Source organism: Sphaerodactylus townsendi, linkage group LG12 (assembly GCF_021028975.2).
Source record: "Sphaerodactylus townsendi isolate TG3544 linkage group LG12, MPM_Stown_v2.3, whole genome shotgun sequence".
Lineage (NCBI taxonomy): Eukaryota > Metazoa > Chordata > Lepidosauria > Squamata > Sphaerodactylidae > Sphaerodactylus > Sphaerodactylus townsendi.
In genome coordinates this window covers 926,512-947,059 of record NC_059436.1, presented here as the reverse complement: position 1 = coordinate 947,059, position 20,548 = coordinate 926,512, and the positions used below count along the sequence as shown (strand labels likewise).

The 20,548-nt window shown below is 63.2% G+C and overlaps 2 protein-coding genes across 3 annotated transcripts in view; both read right to left on the bottom strand.

Moving 5' to 3' along the window:
* LOC125442119 (vinexin-like) overlaps positions 1-37 on the bottom strand; it is a 32,899-nt gene extending 32,862 nt beyond the window's left edge. For both annotated transcript variants that reach the window (XM_048513268.1, XM_048513269.1), the window contains exon 1: positions 12-37. The gene's annotated coding sequence lies outside the window, so the exon portion shown is untranslated. The remainder of the gene's footprint in view (positions 1-11) is intronic.
* LOC125441985 (vinexin-like) overlaps positions 8-20,548 on the bottom strand; it is a 36,150-nt gene continuing 15,609 nt past the window's right edge. Inside the window, exons 2-6 of the mRNA XM_048513072.1 lie at positions 12,243-12,491; positions 10,353-10,470; positions 5,497-5,732; positions 2,841-2,904; positions 8-159 (exon numbers count right to left, since the gene is read on the bottom strand). Coding sequence (XP_048369029.1) covers positions 8-159; positions 2,841-2,904; positions 5,497-5,732; positions 10,353-10,470; positions 12,243-12,491 — 819 coding nt within the window. The remainder of the gene's footprint in view (positions 160-2,840; positions 2,905-5,496; positions 5,733-10,352; positions 10,471-12,242; positions 12,492-20,548) is intronic.

The following is a 20,548-nucleotide window of genomic DNA, read 5'->3' as shown; positions in this document are numbered from 1 at the left end:
CCAATTCCTACCTCTGGAGCTGTAGCAGAAGTCCCAGTCTTGCAAAAGCTAATCGGGAAACAGCAGAGGAGAAAAGCACCCGCCGAAAGAGAAAATGCCGGGCAGATACAGAAACAATAGCTGCTTCCACAGGGGAAAGGAAGACAGCTTTCATTTCTGCTGCAAATACAGAGTCATTTGCAGTGTCAACAGAGCATTCATACAGACTTTCTCCTGCACTTCCTTGCCTGATTCTCCTGTTGCTTCCATTCTCTACCCCTGCCACCAGAGGGCGAATGGAGAAACTATTTTTAAAGTCTTGATAACACTAAATAGCTATGGTGTTTTAAATGCTATTTCAACATAATCCCAGCTTTCATTTTTTAAAGAGTAAGCCTAGACCAGTGATGGCGAACCTTTTCGAGACCGAGTGCCCAAATTGCAACCCAAAACCCACTTATTTATTGCAAAGTGCCAACACGGCAATTTAACCTGAATACTGAGGTTTTAGTTTAGAAAAAATGTTTCTAGGTGTGCATTACTAGGGAGTAAGCCTTTCCGGCGGTAATCTGTTAGCCTTGCTTTGAAGCTAAAATCCTAAGTAACTCTTTCCTAATGGGTGGAAATCACAACCCCTAGGGTTGTTTCACTCAGAAGCAAGCCCCACGCTGCCAACCGAACCGAGTTTTACTTCCAGGTCCAGGATTGTGCTTTTGTTCTTCACATGAGTAAATCAGGCCTGGAATTTAACAGCATTTCACAGCGCTTTAACAGGGTTACCTTACACTGGGTTTCCAAAATCCAGGAATCTTAGGCCTAATGCTAACATTAATTGAGCCCTGCAGCCTGCCAGCCTCTTAGATGTGTGTGTGGGGGGGACTCTGTTTGCGAGTGCCCACAGAGACGGCTCTGAGTGCCACCTCTGGCACCCGTGCCATAGGTTCGCCGCATCATCGGGCCCAGGACCTTTCTGTTGTGGTAGAATTATAAGGAGGTCTGTTCAGCTATAATGCTATGATGGTGTGTGTACAGTCAAGTCACTGCTGAATTATGGTGATCTTGTAGGACTTTCCAGACAAGAGATGTTTGGGGCTCTATACTGCCTCCTGCCCTCCAAGTGCTGTTTCTGAGAGAGTCCCCGAGGAGAACTGTGGATGTGCTTTTAGTACTTAGGAGCGCTGGACTGTAATCTGGAGAACTGGGTTTGATTCCCCACTCCTCAATGAGCGGAAGATTCTTGACTGGTGAACTAGATTTGTTTCCCCACTTCTATATTCCCGCTGGGTGACCTTGGGTCAGGCCCACTTCTCTCCGAACTCTCTCAGCCCCACCTGCCTCACAAGGTGTCCCACAGGAGAGGCAAGGAGCCGGGTCAGTCATTCTTAAGTATTCTTACAGGAGATAAAAGTGGGGTATAAATCCAAATTCTACTCTGTTTTTCATGCAGTGGAATGGGGAATCGAACCCGACTCTCCAGATTAGAGTCTGCTGCTCTTAACCACTACACTACACTGGCTCTTCCTAGATACATACTTCAAGGATAGCTGGACAATTTGGTCCCCTTTGGCAAAAAGCACAGCTATGGATTCTAAGCAGGAAAGATGTTCTTAAAAAAGGACTCCCAATAGTGAACTGCAACAGTACCTCAGGAGTGGTTGGGAATTTATCACAGTGACATAATCACATGGCTGTGGAACAGCTGTGTCCAACAGGTCAGTATTATTATCACTCCCATATTGCTATCTGGGGACTGTGACTTTCCCAAGGCCATCTGATGAATTCACAGCCAGGCATTTCAGTGACTAAAACTGTGCTTGCAGTTCCATTCATGATGCTTGTTCTAGCTTATGTTTTCTTTCCTGTTATGAAAGCTGGGGCTAAGAGATTGAAGGGTAGTCCAGGAAGACGCTGGTTCGGTCAGTCATGAATTCTCTGGGCGATTCTTTGCAAGCCCTTCTCTTTCCGTCTCATTGCCTGCCAATCTACAACATGGAGCTAATAATACTGCCCTGTCTGACAGGACTCGTACGAGGATTACAAGAAGACAGAGGCGTAGCTTCAAGGGGACAGGGGGTGCGTGACGCACCGGGCGCGCACCCAGTGGTGGGATCCAAAAAATTTAATAACAGGTTCCGCCAGCAAGTGGGATTCAAAGAAAGTGGCTTGTTGCACACGCGAACTTCCCAGTCCCTATTGGGCAGGGAGGCTGCTTTAGTAACCCCTTCTCAGCACTCAGAAAAAATCAGTAACCACTTCTAGAGAAGTGAGAACTGGTTGGATCCCACCTCTGCGCGCACCCCTGTGGGGGTGTGGTGAGGGCATTGCGGGGGTGGAGCAGGAGTGCCGGCGGACGGGATGTGCTTTAGGATGACGCTCCGGCCGCACCATGCGCTTTCCCCCTATATACAAGTACCTCTGTAATAAGATAACATAGCAATATTGATTTTATTTGGTAAAAGTGGCGCGCTGGCAAGTCACAATTGATGCAATTTGCCTACCCCTGTAGGGTTTTCAAGGCCAGAAACTAGCAACGTGCCTGGAGACCTTAGATGTCCTTGGTGGTCTCCCATCCAAGTGCTAACTTATTTCAGCCCCGCTTTAGCTTCTAAGATCTGCACTAGATTCAGCCAGCCTTGGCCATCCAGGTCAGGGCATTGATGCCATCTAAACAGGGCTGCAAGTGCAACAGCCTGGAAAAAATAAATGCAATCGCAAACATTTTACCAATTAGAGGGGCCTACACGCAAAAGTATGCAGTGGAGCCTATGTGTTAGTGGGGCAGATGCAGCCGACATCTACCAGGGTTACTGGTTTATTCCTCACAGCGACTAGATTAACTTGCCGCTCTAACGTTGCCTTACCAGGGAGTTTGCTATGGATCTGCTGGAACATGTTGCGGTACCAGTCTCGGGGGCTATTCACGCTCTGCAACAGAAACCAAAAATCACTAGCAGACACAAAGTTAAAGGAAGACATCTATGAGGTCGGACAGGGCAGTTTGCCTCATCTCTACAGAATTCTGCAGTCTCTGCTACTGCAATGCTATTATAAATCCATGGTATTATTCGGTCACCAGGAAGAAATACAGGCTTCTTCCTTAGTGCAAGTAAGATTTCCGCGTACGTGTCAAGTCACATGGCATGGCTATAGCAGTTGTTTCTTATTTATTTGAGCTTTTGTTTTAAAATCCACCCATCTTAATGGGAGATTCTGGTAGGATTAGCAGGAATTAGAAAACAATGCAATAAAAACCAGCATAAAACATACAACATACAATGCAATAAAAGTATTACAAAATGTAATTAAAACAATGATCCAATGTACAATGTAAGTACAATGATCCAACCCCCTCCCCACAATACAATATTACATAATTTCCAAAGATATTCAAATGATATCCCTATTCCCATTGTAAAAGCACCCTTCCGAATAATTCTGTTTGACAAATTCTGCAGGATGGAGTGTAAACGTGCAGGGAACCATGAGACATGCTTCATTCTAACTATCGGGAGCCAAGCAGCAGAGAGTGCTGGGAGTTCCGCAGCCGCTTGATCTCACTCTGTAGAGCGGTACTTCAGGAGGTTTTGCTCAGATAAGTGAAGCTATCTCAGTGGCACACAGGGAGAGAGGCTGTCCGCAGATATGAGGGTCTTAGGCCGTGAAGGACTCTGAAGGTAACAACCAGCACCTTGAACTGAATCTGGAAACTAATCGGTAACTAATTGAACGACTGCAGCTTAAGTATCATGTGCATACTCCATCTAGTAAATGAGCTGCAGTGTTCTGTATTCACTGGAGTTTACAGGTCATCTTCAAGGGCAAACACATGCAGAAGGAACTCCAGCATTTAGCCTTGATATTATTATAGCAGAGAGACCCACATGGCCAGGTCAATCCTAGCAAAGTTGGGCCTGGTTACAAGTAGCCCTCTAGGACAAAGGCCCATCAGTCGGGTTGCTAACCTTCATGTGTTGGCTGGAGATCTCCTGCTATTAAAACTCATCTATTTCTATTTACAGCAGCAGTGGCGCAGCGGTTAAGAGCAGCTGCATTCTAATCTGGAGGAACCGGGTTTGATTCCCAGCTCTGCCGCTTGAGCTGTGGAGGCTTATCTGGGGAATTCAGATTAGCCTGTGCACTCCCACACACGCCAGCTGGGTGACCTTGGGCTAGTCACAGCTTTTCGGAGTTCTCTCAGCCCCACCCACCTCACAGGGTGTTGTTGTGAAGGGGGAAGGGCAAAGAGATTATAAGCCCCTTTGAGTCTCCTACAGGAAAGAAAGGGGAGATATAAATCCAAACTCTTCATCTCCTTCTTCATTTATTCCTAATCTTTTACCACAGTCTCAGGGCAGGTCTCCTGGCAAGAGAGCAGTTCACCTGGAGAAAACGGCCCCTTTGGAAGGTGGACTCTATGGCACTTTATATCCCACTGAGGTCCCTTCCCTACTCAAACCTCAGTGTCTATATAGGCTCCAGTATTTCCCAACTTAGAACAAGTAGCCCTACCTATCAGGAGTTTCTCCATATATTAAACAGCCAACCCGCCCCTAATTGGAAGCCAAACCTCCAGAAGGCATGCCCGTTCCCATTCACTGCCTCCTCCACATCTGTAGGGAAAATTCTCTGCCCCCTTCCCCGTCTTACATCTGTATGAATGTTCAAATCCTGCTTAAGATGGAAATCCTAGTCAGCAGCATCCATCCCTGAGATCAGTGCAGATGTGCAGCTAATCCGGTGCAAGGCCGACAAGGAAAGTGTATATGAAACCCTGTATTGGGGAGAGGATGAAGTTATGCAAGCAGCCACGCAGTCCCCAGTGCTGGCTTCCTGTTTCCAGTAAATACTGTTACCAGCAAGCTCAGAATTCATATCTGCTCCGCAGGACTAGTATGTTCTTATTTCCATGGATGGCTTGCATACTCATTTAGCTTCGTGCGAAAATGCCAAAATGCGCGTACGGGTACATGTATTTCCAGGTATAAATGATGCTTTTGTAGGCCACTGAACACACTGTCCATTTCAGATCATACACCCACATCATTTACCATCAATACAGCTCTTTTGGATAAATTTTAAGAGATTGGCATCCAACAGCAGACATAGGCCCTTTCCCCACTTACCTTAAGCCTCGTGCTACTCTCCTCAAGTAGCGTGGGGTCCAGCTGCACTCCTCACTTCAGGGGCGGCGAGAACGCAGTCGCCCCGATGCTGCCTCTCTCGCGTCCCCTCAGTTAACGTAATTCCTGGCGTCTTTTGAAATGGCGCCTTTTGATGACCCCGCGCTCTGTGGGGAACCTGGGGCGCACGCCAGGAATTGCGCATGCTGGGAATTGCACGCAGCAACCCTCGGACAAAGGTAAGTGGGGAAAGGGCCCAAGTCCAGCTGTGCATAGTCGGAGAAAAGAACCAGGAAATTCCCAGACCATCAGTTCAGCTACAGTCACAGAATGGAGCCAGGAGGCCAAAGAGTTGAGTTTTTCACATGCTGTTCACATCTATTCCAACTGGACTCACCGATCGCGAGGCAAGGGGCATCCCAGACTCATCCACTGGTCCAATTCCATCATACTTCACCCAGCGTTTCCCCTTTCTCCTGCCATCCATTGTCCAGGTGGCTGACCAGTTTGGTTGTGAGGCACCACTGACAACTGGGCTTGTGGATGAATTGGCCAGGTGGGGAACAGGTGCTGCTGCTTGAGATTTCAGTGGTCTAATTTCTTTAGCAGGCCAGGTTTGGTACCAGTTGCTTGCTGCAAAGAAATACCAATAGTTTACAGTAAGAGTCCCCAACATGGTGACTATGGGTGCCAAGGTGCCCACTGACACCTTTTTTTGGCATCCCATCAAGGATGAGAACATCAGAACTTTTTGGCACCCATCAAGTGTTTTGAGGAAGTGGGTGGGGCAGGTAGGGCTTGTGCCTCAGAAAACGCAGCAATGAAGGAATAAGAGGGGAAGTCCTCCTATGGATTAAAAACTGGTTGAGAAACAGGAAACAAAGATCCTGTTTGGGAAGTTCTCACAATGGAGAGATGTCGGGAGTAAAATCCCCCTGCTGATCCGCTTTGGGGACTCCAGTGCTCTTTAACCTGTTCATAAAATGACCTGGAAGCGAGGGGTGGGCAGTGTGGGTGGGCCAAGCTTGCAGATGATACTAAATTATGTAGGGTGGCGAGAACTTCACAAAGGATCATGAAGAGCTCTTGCCGGACTTTTGATAAATTTAGGGGGGGAGGCCTAGAAATGGCAACAGCAGTTCAATGTAGCAAAATGTAATGTGATGCACATAGGGGCAAAAAAATCCCAAACTTCACATACATGATACAGAAATAAAAGCTATTGGGGTCACAGACCAGGAAAGGGATTTAGGTGTCTTAGCAGGGGCGTATTCTAAGCCAGCTGGCCTCTGGGGACAAAACCTGAGCTTGGCGCCATGCCCCGGGCCCTCTCCTGGCCTAAGGCGGATGGGCAGCTTGCACCCTCCCACTGCACTGACTAAACAACATCTTTTGTACCAGCTCACAAAACTCCTCCCACTCCCATCACTGCCCGCTTGGCCTCCCTACCCACTCCGCCCAACTCTTCTCCTAATTTCCAAATGCCAGCCCAACTCTATGGAGGTAGGCCGTGTCAGCCCTATGTCAACCCCAAGCCGAAAAAAGCCTGCATTAAGCATGTAAAATCTCTTTAAGCAAATCAAATTCTTGCTAGCAAAAAACATTTTACCTCAAACAAATGTCAGCATCATCTCCTCACAAAACACCTCCAGGGTGGAATTCACTTCCCCTAAACAGCATCATTTCCTCTAATGGCAGTTTGGGCAAACTAGGGAGCTCAGAAATCTTCCTTGAAATCTACCTTCAAGGGAGAATCTTGGAGACCCGGTTATAACAAATTGGAAAGTGATGCTGTTTGGGGGTGGATTCTCCCTAACCCTGAAAGAGCATCACTTTTGATGCTTGGAGATTCAGATGAAACAAATACCAGATTCAGCTTGGAATCTAAAGTAATTCTAGCACATTATCTGACAAAAATTGTCCAACATGTCCTGCCCTAAATATGAAATGGAAATGCTAACGCAAAGGTATTTGGGCTTTTGGGGTGTATTTTTTTGGTAGCCTTTTCTCAGCCTCCAGGAAGCTGATTTTTAAAGCTTGTATATCTCCGATGATTCTGTGGGCATCATCCAGATCGGGGTCCTTACGATACCAATCTGAGTTTGGTGATGTTTGGTTCTAGGCGCGGTGCTAAGGACTCCGGAATGGAATCGCCCCATCCCCATTGTTTTCAATGGGAGTTAACCTGAGATAAAGCATTCCATTTGAGGGACCATAACTTTGAACCTCCCTGAACATAAAACTCTCGCCAAACTGGGGTGGCACTCATAAGAATAGCTACCAGATGATAATCTCTGAAATCTTTGGTGTCACCAGCCTTTAAAAATACATCTCTTCCAGGCACCCCAAGACATTTGCCTAAGATTCTTCGGTTTTGCAGTGACTTGGTTCCATTGTACCTGGTATCGAGGAATTTCTGAGTGCAGGCTGCACATCTTTGAACATAGAGGCACTGTGACTTTCAAGGTGGCTCCAAGAGGTCTTGAGTAACAGCATCCAAGCTTCTAGCTTAGCTTCTTTGCTTCCGGAGTGGGGGGGGGATAGTTGAGAGAGTTCTGAGGAGAACCCAGCACACAGGCTTTCAAGTGCAGGAGCTAAAACAAAATAAGCCTTTTAAAAGCCCATAAAATTGAACCCCCAGAAGCAGCGGGCCCCAAAACCTGGATGCTACTACCAGGAGGTCTCCTGGAGCCACCCCATGCCCAAAGTCTGGTGCCTCCATCTTCAGCAAAATGTGCAGCTCCGCCCATTAAATAATCGTAGAAATTCCCCATTGGCTAAGCAATGGAGCAAAAGTCTCTGCAAAACAAAGAATCTTTGGGCAAATATCTTGGGAAAATTGGAAGGGGTGTATTTTTTAAAGTTAGTGATTACTGAATTCCCCAGGGCATCATCTGTTAACTATTCTTATGATGCCACCTGTTTAGTGAAGTTATATTCAGGGGGACTAAAGTTATGGTCCCTCAAACAGTTAGCCCCTATCTCAGGGCCAGCTTCCATTGAAGTCAACAATGGGGATAAAATTCCCCTTTAGTCCATAACTTCTGCCTCTGGTGAACCAAACATCACCAAATTTAAAGTGGTATTATCAGGATAGTCTCTGGATGGTAATTCTGAAATTTTGGTGCCGCTTAAATTTTAAAATGCACCCCCTGCAGGCCGGAAATGAAAAAACACTTTAAAAATCAAAAACACACAAACGACTCCTGAAATATTGGTGCCCCCCCCCCACGTGACTAACAGCGCCCGGTGACATAGGGTAATCTCATGTCCCTAGGCAGGAACGCCTTACTGGCGGTCTTAGCTGATAGCGTCCATGGGAATGCCAACCCAACGCACGGTAGCTGTAAAAAAAGGCAAACTCTATGCTGTGGGACTGGCTAGGAAGTTGAATTGATAATAATGCATTGTTGAAGGCTTCTACTCCTGGGCTGGAATCACTTGGGTGCTGTGTGGTTTCCGGGATGCCAGCCACAGATGCAGGCGAAACGTCAGGAGAGAATGCTGCTGTGAACAATTTCATTGTTGCTGTTCGAAACGCTACAGCACCCAACCTAACTGATAATAAAACTGCAAAGATTGTCATGCCCTTTATATAAAGCAGTGGTGCGACCGCGACTTGGAGTACTCAAAACTAGAAGCCCTGGTCACCGTGATCTGCAAGTGCCAAGAGAAGGGCAACAAGGATGATTGAGGGACTGGAGCACCTTCCCTATGAGGAGAGGCTGCAGTGTTTGGGACTCCTTTAGCTCTGGAGAGGAGGCGGCTGAGGGGATAAAGGGACAAGCCCACAAAATTCATGCATGGGGTAGAAGACGCTGCCAGAGAGAAATTTTTCTCTCTTTCTCACAATACTAGAAACTGTGGAATTCACTGAAAATGCTGGGGGGAAGAATTAGGACCAATAAAAGGAAGGCACTTCTTCACGCAACGCAGGATTGGTGTTTGGAATATGCTGCCACAGGAGGTGGGTGATGGCCAAATTAACCTGGATAGCTTTAAAAGGGGCTTGGACAGATTTATGGAGGAGAAGTCGATTTATGGCTACCAATCTTGATCCTCCTTGATCTGAGATTGCAAATGCCTTAACAGACCAGGTGATCGGGAGCAACAGCCGCAGAAGGCCATTGCGTTCACATCCTACATGTGAGCTCCCAAAGGCACCTGGTGGGCCACTGCGAGTAGCAGAGAGCTGGACTAGATGGACTTTGGTCTGATCCAGCTGGCTTGTTCTTATGTTCTTATGCCCAGCAAGGCTTCTGATTGACCACTGGAGATTTGATCGGCAGATTTTTTAAAATGTTGCTTTGGCAACAGCCACCATCATAGCACAAGGATCTGCACGATATTACTGAAATTAAGCTGTGGCAATCGTTTTGTGGCTGGCTCCACCTCCTGCAACAGATATTTTGCAGCAGCCATTTTGTTGCTGTGCTCAAAATGGTTGGAGGCTCAAAATGGTTGGAAACCCTTGGTTTACAGTGGTTGTATACTGCCATGAGCTTTGGAAAGGCAGTTTAGAAATCTAATAAATGGAATAAATGAATTAATGAATATACAGCAAGGACTAGACAAAGAGGTCAGTTGTGCTCAGGGTACAGAAACCATGTTATTTTGTCGGCCAGCAACACGCCATGATTGTAAGTTTCTCAGAGGCATGTGGTAGGTTATTTCTTGAAAGAAATATTGAGCTAGGTCAGAGTTGCTTGGTCAGATTCAATAACATAATTTGTATGTTCTTACAAGTACTTAGAAAATATAATAATAATTCAGGGGAGGGAAGAATGGATTCTGGACAGAACAAAAGCTATAGCTAAATCCTCTGAATTTTTCTAGAATACTTCATGTCTCAATGAGACCAGCCATCAGCTTCAATTCTCCTTGGACCTCTCATCTGTACTAGGTAACCAGGAATTCAGTCCCACTTGGACTCTAAAGGGAACATGGGGGTGCAGAGAAGTTTGCAAGGAAGTAATATGGGCCGGGAATTTATGAGGTGGGTCTGTGGACACAAGTGGCCCTGACTTTCCCCTCATCCTGCAGTAGAACAAATTCTCTACCCACCTGTTACTTTTTCTGCTCATTACACCACAGAGGCAACTAAGCTTGGGGGGTTTGGAGCTGCTTTCTGAGAGACTCAAGCAAATGGACAACAGGATGAGAAACAGGCAAAAGGCCACAAGGTGTTCAATCTCATTGCCAAGAAGAATATTTTATTCCCTTGCCCTCTCTCCATAGTTTGGCTGGAATTACCAGATTTCCATTGGGCTGTTTTCCGTGGCTGTGACATCCCATTGTTCACAGTTCGAGGGCTTGTGTCATGGAACTCAAAATTCAGGGTATTAGAGCCACAGTGACGAATCACAGGCACCTTCAGAGAATGGAGACAACACAACAACTCATTAGCATGGTACTGCTGTTCTCTTCAGTATATAGCATTTTAAATTTTAAAAATTGTTTTTATTTTTTATAAATTGCCCTGAGGCTTTTGCATGATCCCTAAATAAATACATAAATACATTCGAAAAAGTTATTTAGATGAACTCTATTCCAAAATCAGAACATGTCTCCAAAAAACGGGAAGGTCCTCTCAATTTAAATATTGTCCTTAGAAGATTCAGTAGCACATATATAGATAAGATAAACTTGTGCTCATTTGGGGGCAATAGACAAATTTTCCCTGCTATTTTTTGTCCATGACATTACTAAGCAATAAAGTTTGGGTCAAAATTCTGGTTTCTGTTGCTGATTTCTTTCTAAAAAGCTAAAGTAAAACATTTGGAAATAATTCATGATTTTCTCAGTCGCAGTCTACCAACATTTCCAGCAACAAATTCACCTGCCTCGCAAGCTTTAGCCCACGCACACCTAATTTTTCTAATTTATGGCTGCGATGACAGCACAATAGACAATAACCTGTTTTATTTTGACTTAAGGATAGCCAGAGGAAAACAGAAAACCCTAAACATTATTCTATAATGGGGCCTGCTGAATTCTGTTTTTATTGTACTGAAATGTTATGTGAGCCAAGTTAAAGGCAGAAAGGCTACTTAGGAAATCTCAAGCAATGATGGCATCTCTACAGCCACTGTTTTATTTTTCTGCTGCTGCTGCTTGGAGCAACAGTGAGAAACAATCACTGGGGGTGAGGGATCCGCCATTCCTGCCAGGAGCATTTTCACACCAAATCATTGTTTGTGCTGACATTACTAGGATTCCCAGTTCTGATTTGGAGGGCAAGCACTATCACAAACTGTGATTTTCTATGAAAGGGAAAGAACTACAGTGTGTGAAGGGAAAGGATGGAATAGGGAAACTATGGTTTGGTGCTCCAAAATGGCTGCCAAGAACTCATGAGATAATCTCATGGAATCTTGGCATTCTAATACAGTTTTCTTTCATCTCCTTCTTAACTTTGTTTTAAATTTAACATTTTTCTGTAAACCTGTGAGATCTCCTAGATTTGTCAAAACATCCCTTCATTTTGTAAATGCTGCAGTAGATTGTTTCGAGCGGCGATGTCCCGCGGGTTCAGGAATTAGACATCTAGATAGTGGGCTGCAGGATGGAACAGGATTGGCGGGATTACTATAATCTCTAAAATGCTGCTCTTTGGCATTGCTATGCCTTTGAAGTCCTTTATTGATGCAGGAAATACTCCATCTGAACAAGTGCTTCAGCAAGAACTGAAGAAAGAGTCTTACATGTTGCCGATAAAGAAACTGAGAGGCGTTTCAGAAGAAAACCATATAACCTGAGCAGGTCAAAAGTCATGTTTTCCTATAAGTTATTTGATAAAGAAAAACACAGGTGTTAAGGCTGCTTGGAAAAAGGAAGCTTAAGCAGAAAAACCGAGAATGAACCCCGCGGCAGCAACGGCCTAGAATGCAAGGCTGTTTAAACAATGCCTCCAAAGAAGATTCAGGTAACTTTTTTTATGAGAAAAGGGTGGAGGATTTATTCAGCTATTCTTTGAGCTTATCGATTTTAAAGAGAAAAGACTCACGTGCCTCAACTCACTCTTTGCTAGCACTGTTTCCTTCTAGTTAAGCCAACAGTCTCTTATTTCTGGACTGTTGTCAGTCTCTCTCTCTCACACACACACACACAGAATATTTCTGAGCATTTCTGGGGCTCACTCACTCTGCGATGAATGGGGGCCTGCACAGTCTGCGGAGTAGATGTCGCCCTGGGGGATATTGGGCTCAAGCTGTTGTTCACAGATTTTTGGAGATGTGAAGGGATAAAGTCATCCAAACTGAGGTCCAGAGTTGCCCCCGGTTCTCCAGTTCTGGAGTGAAGTGATAGAGAGGTATGCCTGGGCCATCCTGCTTGGGAAGGGGTGGATTGGCTGCCACTGACATGAAGACTCTGCTCTGCATTGAATGTGCCCTGGAGAAGAAAAGGAAAGAGAAGGAGGTGAGATATTTGAAAGTATTTATTTGGGCCTGGGTTGTACAAGCCTAGCGCCACTGCCAAGTCCCAGTCATGGTTTGTTCCTGGTATGACCTTTTTGGAAGCCAATACATTTTTTTTTTTACAACTGGAGCCAAAGTAAATTCATTTCCAGCATTCTTGAAAATGTCCTTCGCAATTTTTCATGCAGAATATTTTTCAGAGACTCTTTTCCTTTGGTGTGGTCCCAGTGCCTTTTAAACTGTTGTGAGACAGGTAGAGATCCAACAAGTTAAGGCCTCCCCAAGCCTTCCTGGGGAAAACGTGATCCGTTCAAATTCTATCCTACTGCTATAGAAGCACAATGACCCAAAACACAGGTGCAAGGAAGAGGAGAAGCAAAAATGGCCTGCGTGTGAATAACTGAAAGACATCAGCATCACTGGAGAGCCCTCAAAAGCTGAATCATTCAGTAGCTGAGACATTCTGTTTAATCAATGCCATAGACTGTGGTCCCCCCCCCCCACCCCCCCCCCCCCCCACCCCCCCCCCCCCCCACCCCCCCCCCCCCCCACCCCCCCCCCCCCCCACCCCCCCCCCCCCCCACCCCCCCCCCCCCCCACCCCCCCCCCCCCCCACCCCCCCCCCCCCCCACCCCCCCCCCCCCCCACCCCCCCCCCCCCCCACCCCCCCCCCCCCCCACCCCCCCCCCCCCCCACCCCCCCCCCCCCCCACCCCCCCCCCCCCCCACCCCCCCCCCCCCCCACCCCCCCCCCCCCCCACCCCCCCCCCCCCCCACCCCCCCCCCCCCCCACCCCCCCCCCCCCCCACCCCCCCCCCCCCCCACCCCCCCCCCCCCCCACCCCCCCCCCCCCCCACCCCCCCCCCCCCCCACCCCCCCCCCCCCCCACCCCCCCCCCCCCCCACCCCCCCCCCCCCCCACCCCCCCCCCCCCCCACCCCCCCCCCCCCCCACCCCCCCCCCCCCCCACCCCCCCCCCCCCCCACCCCCCCCCCCCCCCACCCCCCCCCCCCCCCACCCCCCCCCCCCCCCACCCCCCCCCCCCCCCACCCCCCCCCCCCCCCACCCCCCCCCCCCCCCACCCCCCCCCCCCCCCACCCCCCCCCCCCCCCACCCCCCCCCCCCCCCACCCCCCCCCCCCCCCACCCCCCCCCCCCCCCACCCCCCCCCCCCCCCACCCCCCCCCCCCCCCACCCCCCCCCCCCCCCACCCCCCCCCCCCCCCACCCCCCCCCCCCCCCACCCCCCCCCCCCCCCACCCCCCCCCCCCCCCACCCCCCCCCCCCCCCACCCCCCCCCCCCCCCACCCCCCCCCCCCCCCACCCCCCCCCCCCCCCACCCCCCCCCCCCCCCACCCCCCCCCCCCCCCACCCCCCCCCCCCCCCACCCCCCCCCCCCCCCACCCCCCCCCCCCCCCACCCCCCCCCCCCCCCACCCCCCCCCCCCCCCACCCCCCCCCCCCCCCACCCCCCCCCCCCCCCACCCCCCCCCCCCCCCACCCCCCCCCCCCCCCACCCCCCCCCCCCCCCACCCCCCCCCCCCCCCACCCCCCCCCCCCCCCACCCCCCCCCCCCCCCACCCCCCCCCCCCCCCACCCCCCCCCCCCCCCACCCCCCCCCCCCCCCACCCCCCCCCCCCCCCACCCCCCCCCCCCCCCACCCCCCCCCCCCCCCACCCCCCCCCCCCCCCACCCCCCCCCCCCCCCACCCCCCCCCCCCCCCACCCCCCCCCCCCCCCACCCCCCCCCCCCCCCACCCCCCCCCCCCCCCACCCCCCCCCCCCCCCACCCCCCCCCCCCCCCACCCCCCCCCCCCCCCACCCCCCCCCCCCCCCACCCCCCCCCCCCCCCACCCCCCCCCCCCCCCACCCCCCCCCCCCCCCACCCCCCCCCCCCCCCACCCCCCCCCCCCCCCACCCCCCCCCCCCCCCACCCCCCCCCCCCCCCACCCCCCCCCCCCCCCACCCCCCCCCCCCCCCACCCCCCCCCCCCCCCACCCCCCCCCCCCCCCACCCCCCCCCCCCCCCACCCCCCCCCCCCCCCACCCCCCCCCCCCCCCACCCCCCCCCCCCCCCACCCCCCCCCCCCCCCACCCCCCCCCCCCCCCACCCCCCCCCCCCCCCACCCCCCCCCCCCCCCACCCCCCCCCCCCCCCACCCCCCCCCCCCCCCACCCCCCCCCCCCCCCACCCCCCCCCCCCCCCACCCCCCCCCCCCCCCACCCCCCCCCCCCCCCACCCCCCCCCCCCCCCACCCCCCCCCCCCCCCACCCCCCCCCCCCCCCACCCCCCCCCCCCCCCACCCCCCCCCCCCCCCACCCCCCCCCCCCCCCACCCCCCCCCCCCCCCACCCCCCCCCCCCCCCACCCCCCCCCCCCCCCACCCCCCCCCCCCCCCACCCCCCCCCCCCCCCACCCCCCCCCCCCCCCACCCCCCCCCCCCCCCACCCCCCCCCCCCCCCACCCCCCCCCCCCCCCACCCCCCCCCCCCCCCACCCCCCCCCCCCCCCACCCCCCCCCCCCCCCACCCCCCCCCCCCCCCACCCCCCCCCCCCCCCACCCCCCCCCCCCCCCACCCCCCCCCCCCCCCACCCCCCCCCCCCCCCACCCCCCCCCCCCCCCACCCCCCCCCCCCCCCACCCCCCCCCCCCCCCACCCCCCCCCCCCCCCACCCCCCCCCCCCCCCACCCCCCCCCCCCCCCACCCCCCCCCCCCCCCACCCCCCCCCCCCCCCACCCCCCCCCCCCCCCACCCCCCCCCCCCCCCACCCCCCCCCCCCCCCACCCCCCCCCCCCCCCACCCCCCCCCCCCCCCACCCCCCCCCCCCCCCACCCCCCCCCCCCCCCACCCCCCCCCCCCCCCACCCCCCCCCCCCCCCACCCCCCCCCCCCCCCACCCCCCCCCCCCCCCACCCCCCCCCCCCCCCACCCCCCCCCCCCCCCACCCCCCCCCCCCCCCACCCCCCCCCCCCCCCACCCCCCCCCCCCCCCACCCCCCCCCCCCCCCACCCCCCCCCCCCCCCACCCCCCCCCCCCCCCACCCCCCCCCCCCCCCACCCCCCCCCCCCCCCACCCCCCCCCCCCCCCACCCCCCCCCCCCCCCACCCCCCCCCCCCCCCACCCCCCCCCCCCCCCACCCCCCCCCCCCCCCACCCCCCCCCCCCCCCACCCCCCCCCCCCCCCACCCCCCCCCCCCCCCACCCCCCCCCCCCCCCACCCCCCCCCCCCCCCACCCCCCCCCCCCCCCACCCCCCCCCCCCCCCACCCCCCCCCCCCCCCACCCCCCCCCCCCCCCACCCCCCCCCCCCCCCACCCCCCCCCCCCCCCACCCCCCCCCCCCCCCACCCCCCCCCCCCCCCACCCCCCCCCCCCCCCACCCCCCCCCCCCCCCACCCCCCCCCCCCCCCACCCCCCCCCCCCCCCACCCCCCCCCCCCCCCACCCCCCCCCCCCCCCACCCCCCCCCCCCCCCACCCCCCCCCCCCCCCACCCCCCCCCCCCCCCACCCCCCCCCCCCCCCACCCCCCCCCCCCCCCACCCCCCCCCCCCCCCACCCCCCCCCCCCCCCACCCCCCCCCCCCCCCACCCCCCCCCCCCCCCACCCCCCCCCCCCCCCACCCCCCCCCCCCCCCACCCCCCCCCCCCCCCACCCCCCCCCCCCCCCACCCCCCCCCCCCCCCACCCCCCCCCCCCCCCACCCCCCCCCCCCCCCACCCCCCCCCCCCCCCACCCCCCCCCCCCCCCACCCCCCCCCCCCCCCACCCCCCCCCCCCCCCACCCCCCCCCCCCCCCACCCCCCCCCCCCCCCACCCCCCCCCCCCCCCACCCCCCCCCCCCCCCACCCCCCCCCCCCCCCACCCCCCCCCCCCCCCACCCCCCCCCCCCCCCACCCCCCCCCCCCCCCACCCCCCCCCCCCCCCACCCCCCCCCCCCCCCACCCCCCCCCCCCCCCACCCCCCCCCCCCCCCACCCCCCCCCCCCCCCACCCCCCCCCCCCCCCACCCCCCCCCCCCCCCACCCCCCCCCCCCCCCACCCCCCCCCCCCCCCACCCCCCCCCCCCCCCACCCCCCCCCCCCCCCACCCCCCCCCCCCCCCACCCCCCCCCCCCCCCACCCCCCCCCCCCCCCACCCCCCCCCCCCCCCACCCCCCCCCCCCCCCACCCCCCCCCCCCCCCACCCCCCCCCCCCCCCACCCCCCCCCCCCCCCACCCCCCCCCCCCCCCACCCCCCCCCCCCCCCACCCCCCCCCCCCCCCACCCCCCCCCCCCCCCACCCCCCCCCCCCCCCACCCCCCCCCCCCCCCACCCCCCCCCCCCCCCACCCCCCCCCCCCCCCACCCCCCCCCCCCCCCACCCCCCCCCCCCCCCACCCCCCCCCCCCCCCACCCCCCCCCCCCCCCACCCCCCCCCCCCCCCACCCCCCCCCCCCCCCACCCCCCCCCCCCCCCACCCCCCCCCCCCCCCACCCCCCCCCCCCCCCACCCCCCCCCCCCCCCACCCCCCCCCCCCCCCACCCCCCCCCCCCCCCACCCCCCCCCCCCCCCACCCCCCCCCCCCCCCACCCCCCCCCCCCCCCACCCCCCCCCCCCCCCACCCCCCCCCCCCCCCACCCCCCCCCCCCCCCACCCCCCCCCCCCCCCACCCCCCCCCCCCCCCACCCCCCCCCCCCCCCACCCCCCCCCCCCCCCACCCCCCCCCCCCCCCACCCCCCCCCCCCCCCACCCCCCCCCCCCCCCACCCCCCCCCCCCCCCACCCCCCCCCCCCCCCACCCCCCCCCCCCCCCACCCCCCCCCCCCCCCACCCCCCCCCCCCCCCACCCCCCCCCCCCCCCACCCCCCCCCCCCCCCACCCCCCCCCCCCCCCACCCCCCCCCCCCCCCACCCCCCCCCCCCCCCACCCCCCCCCCCCCCCACCCCCCCCCCCCCCCACCCCCCCCCCCCCCCACCCCCCCCCCCCCCCACCCCCCCCCCCCCCCACCCCCCCCCCCCCCCACCCCCCCCCCCCCCCACCCCCCCCCCCCCCCACCCCCCCCCCCCCCCACCCCCCCCCCCCCCCACCCCCCCCCCCCCCCACCCCCCCCCCCCCCCACCCCCCCCCCCCCCCACCCCCCCCCCCCCCCACCCCCCCCCCCCCCCACCCCCCCCCCCCCCCACCCCCCCCCCCCCCCACCCCCCCCCCCCCCCACCCCCCCCCCCCCCCACCCCCCCCCCCCCCCACCCCCCCCCCCCCCCACCCCCCCCCCCCCCCACCCCCCCCCCCCCCCACCCCCCCCCCCCCCCACCCCCCCCCCCCCCCACCCCCCCCCCCCCCCACCCCCCCCCCCCCCCACCCCCCCCCCCCCCCACCCCCCCCCCCCCCCACCCCCCCCCCCCCCCACCCCCCCCCCCCCCCACCCCCCCCCCCCCCCACCCCCCCCCCCCCCCACCCCCCCCCCCCCCCACCCCCCCCCCCCCCCACCCCCCCCCCCCCCCACCCCCCCCCCCCCCCACCCCCCCCCCCCCCCACCCCCCCCCCCCCCCACCCCCCCCCCCCCCCACCCCCCCCCCCCCCCACCCCCCCCCCCCCCCACCCCCCCCCCCCCCCACCCCCCCCCCCCCCCACCCCCCCCCCCCCCCACCCCCCCCCCCCCCCACCCCCCCCCCCCCCCACCCCCCCCCCCCCCCACCCCCCCCCCCCCCCACCCCCCCCCCCCCCCACCCCCCCCCCCCCCCACCCCCCCCCCCCCCCACCCCCCCCCCCCCCCACCCCCCCCCCCCCCCACCCCCCCCCCCCCCCACCCCCCCCCCCCCCCACCCCCCCCCCCCCCCACCCCCCCCCCCCCCCACCCCCCCCCCCCCCCACCCCCCCCCCCCCCCACCCCCCCCCCCCCCCACCCCCCCCCCCCCCCACCCCCCCCCCCCCCCACCCCCCCCCCCCCCCACCCCCCCCCCCCCCCACCCCCCCCCCCCCCCACCCCCCCCCCCCCCCACCCCCCCCCCCCCCCACCCCCCCCCCCCCCCACCCCCCCCCCCCCCCACCCCCCCCCCCCCCCACCCCCCCCCCCCCCCACCCCCCCCCCCCCCCACCCCCCCCCCCCCCCACCCCCCCCCCCCCCCACCCCCCCCCCCCCCCACCCCCCCCCCCCCCCACCCCCCCCCCCCCCCACCCCCCCCCCCCCCCACCCCCCCCCCCCCCCACCCCCCCCCCCCCCCACCCCCCCCCCCCCCCACCCCCCCCCCCCCCCACCCCCCCCCCCCCCCACCCCCCCCCCCCCCCACCCCCCCCCCCCCCCACCCCCCCCCCCCCCCACCCCCCCCCCCCCCCACCCCCCCCCCCCCCCACCCCCCCCCCCCCCCACCCCCCCCCCCCCCCACCCCCCCCCCCCCCCACCCCCCCCCCCCCCCACCCCCCCCCCCCCCCACCCCCCCCCCCCCCCACCCCCCCCCCCCCCCACCCCCCCCCCCCCCCACCCCCCCCCCCCCCCACCCCCCCCCCCCCCCACCCCCCCCCCCCCCCACCCCCCCCCCCCCCCACCCCCCCCCCCCCCCACCCCCCCCCCCCCCCACCCCCCCCCCCCCCCACCCCCCCCCCCCCCCACCCCCCCCCCCCCCCACCCCCCCCCCCCCCCACCCCCCCCCCCCCCCACCCCCCCCCCCCCCCACCCCCCCCCCCCCCCACCCCCCCCCCCCCCCACCCCCCCCCCCCCCCACCCCCCCCCCCCCCCACCCCCCCCCCCCCCCACCCCCCCCCCCCCCCACCCCCCCCCCCCCCCACCCCCCCCCCCCCCCACCCCCCCCCCCCCCCACCCCCCCCCCCCCCCACCCCCCCCCCCCCCCACCCCCCCCCCCCCCCACCCCCCCCCCCCCCCACCCCCCCCCCCCCCCACCCCCCCCCCCCCCCACCCCCCCCCCCCCCCACCCCCCCCCCCCCCCACCCCCCCCCCCCCCCACCCCCCCCCCCCCCCACCCCCCCCCCCCCCCACCCCCCCCCCCCCCCACCCCCCCCCCCCCCCACCCCCCCCCCCCCCCACCCCCCCCCCCCCCCACCCCCCCCCCCCCCCACCCCCCCCCCCCCCCACCCCCCCCCCCCCCCACCCCCCCCCCCCCCCACCCCCCCCCCCCCCCACCCCCCCCCCCCCCCACCCCCCCCCCCCCCCACCCCCCCCCCCCCCCACCCCCCCCCCCCCCCACCCCCCCCCCCCCCCACCCCCCCCCCCCCCCACCCCCCCCCCCCCCCACCCCCCCCCCCCCCCACCCCCCCCCCCCCCCACCCCCCCCCCCCCCCACCCCCCCCCCCCCCCACCCCCCCCCCCCCCCACCCCCCCCCCCCCCCACCCCCCCCCCCCCCCACCCCCCCCCCCCCCCACCCCCCCCCCCCCCCACCCCCCCCCCCCCCCACCCCCCCCCCCCCCCACCCCCCCCCCCCCCCACCCCCCCCCCCCCCCACCCCCCCCCCCCCCCACCCCCCCCCCCCCCCACCCCCCCCCCCCCCCACCCCCCCCCCCCCCCACCCCCCCCCCCCCCCACCCCCCCCCCCCCCCACCCCCCCCCCCCCCCACCCCCCCCCCCCCCCACCCCCCCCCCCCCCCACCCCCCCCCCCCCCCACCCCCCCCCCCCCCCACCCCCCCCCCCCCCCACCCCCCCCCCCCCCCACCCCCCCCCCCCCCCACCCCCCCCCCCCCCCACCCCCCCCCCCCCCCACCCCCCCCCCCCCCCACCCCCCCCCCCCCCCACCCCCCCCCCCCCCCACCCCCCCCCCCCCCCACCCCCCCCCCCCCCCACCCCCCCCCCCCCCCACCCCCCCCCCCCCCCACCCCCCCCCCCCCCCACCCCCCCCCCCCCCCACCCCCCCCCCCCCCCACCCCCCCCCCCCCCCACCCCCCCCCCCCCCCACCCCCCCCCCCCCCCACCCCCCCCCCCCCCCACCCCCCCCCCCCCCCACCCCCCCCCCCCCCCACCCCCCCCCCCCCCCACCCCCCCCCCCCCCCACCCCCCCCCCCCCCCACCCCCCCCCCCCCCCACCCCCCCCCCCCCCCACCCCCCCCCCCCCCCACCCCCCCC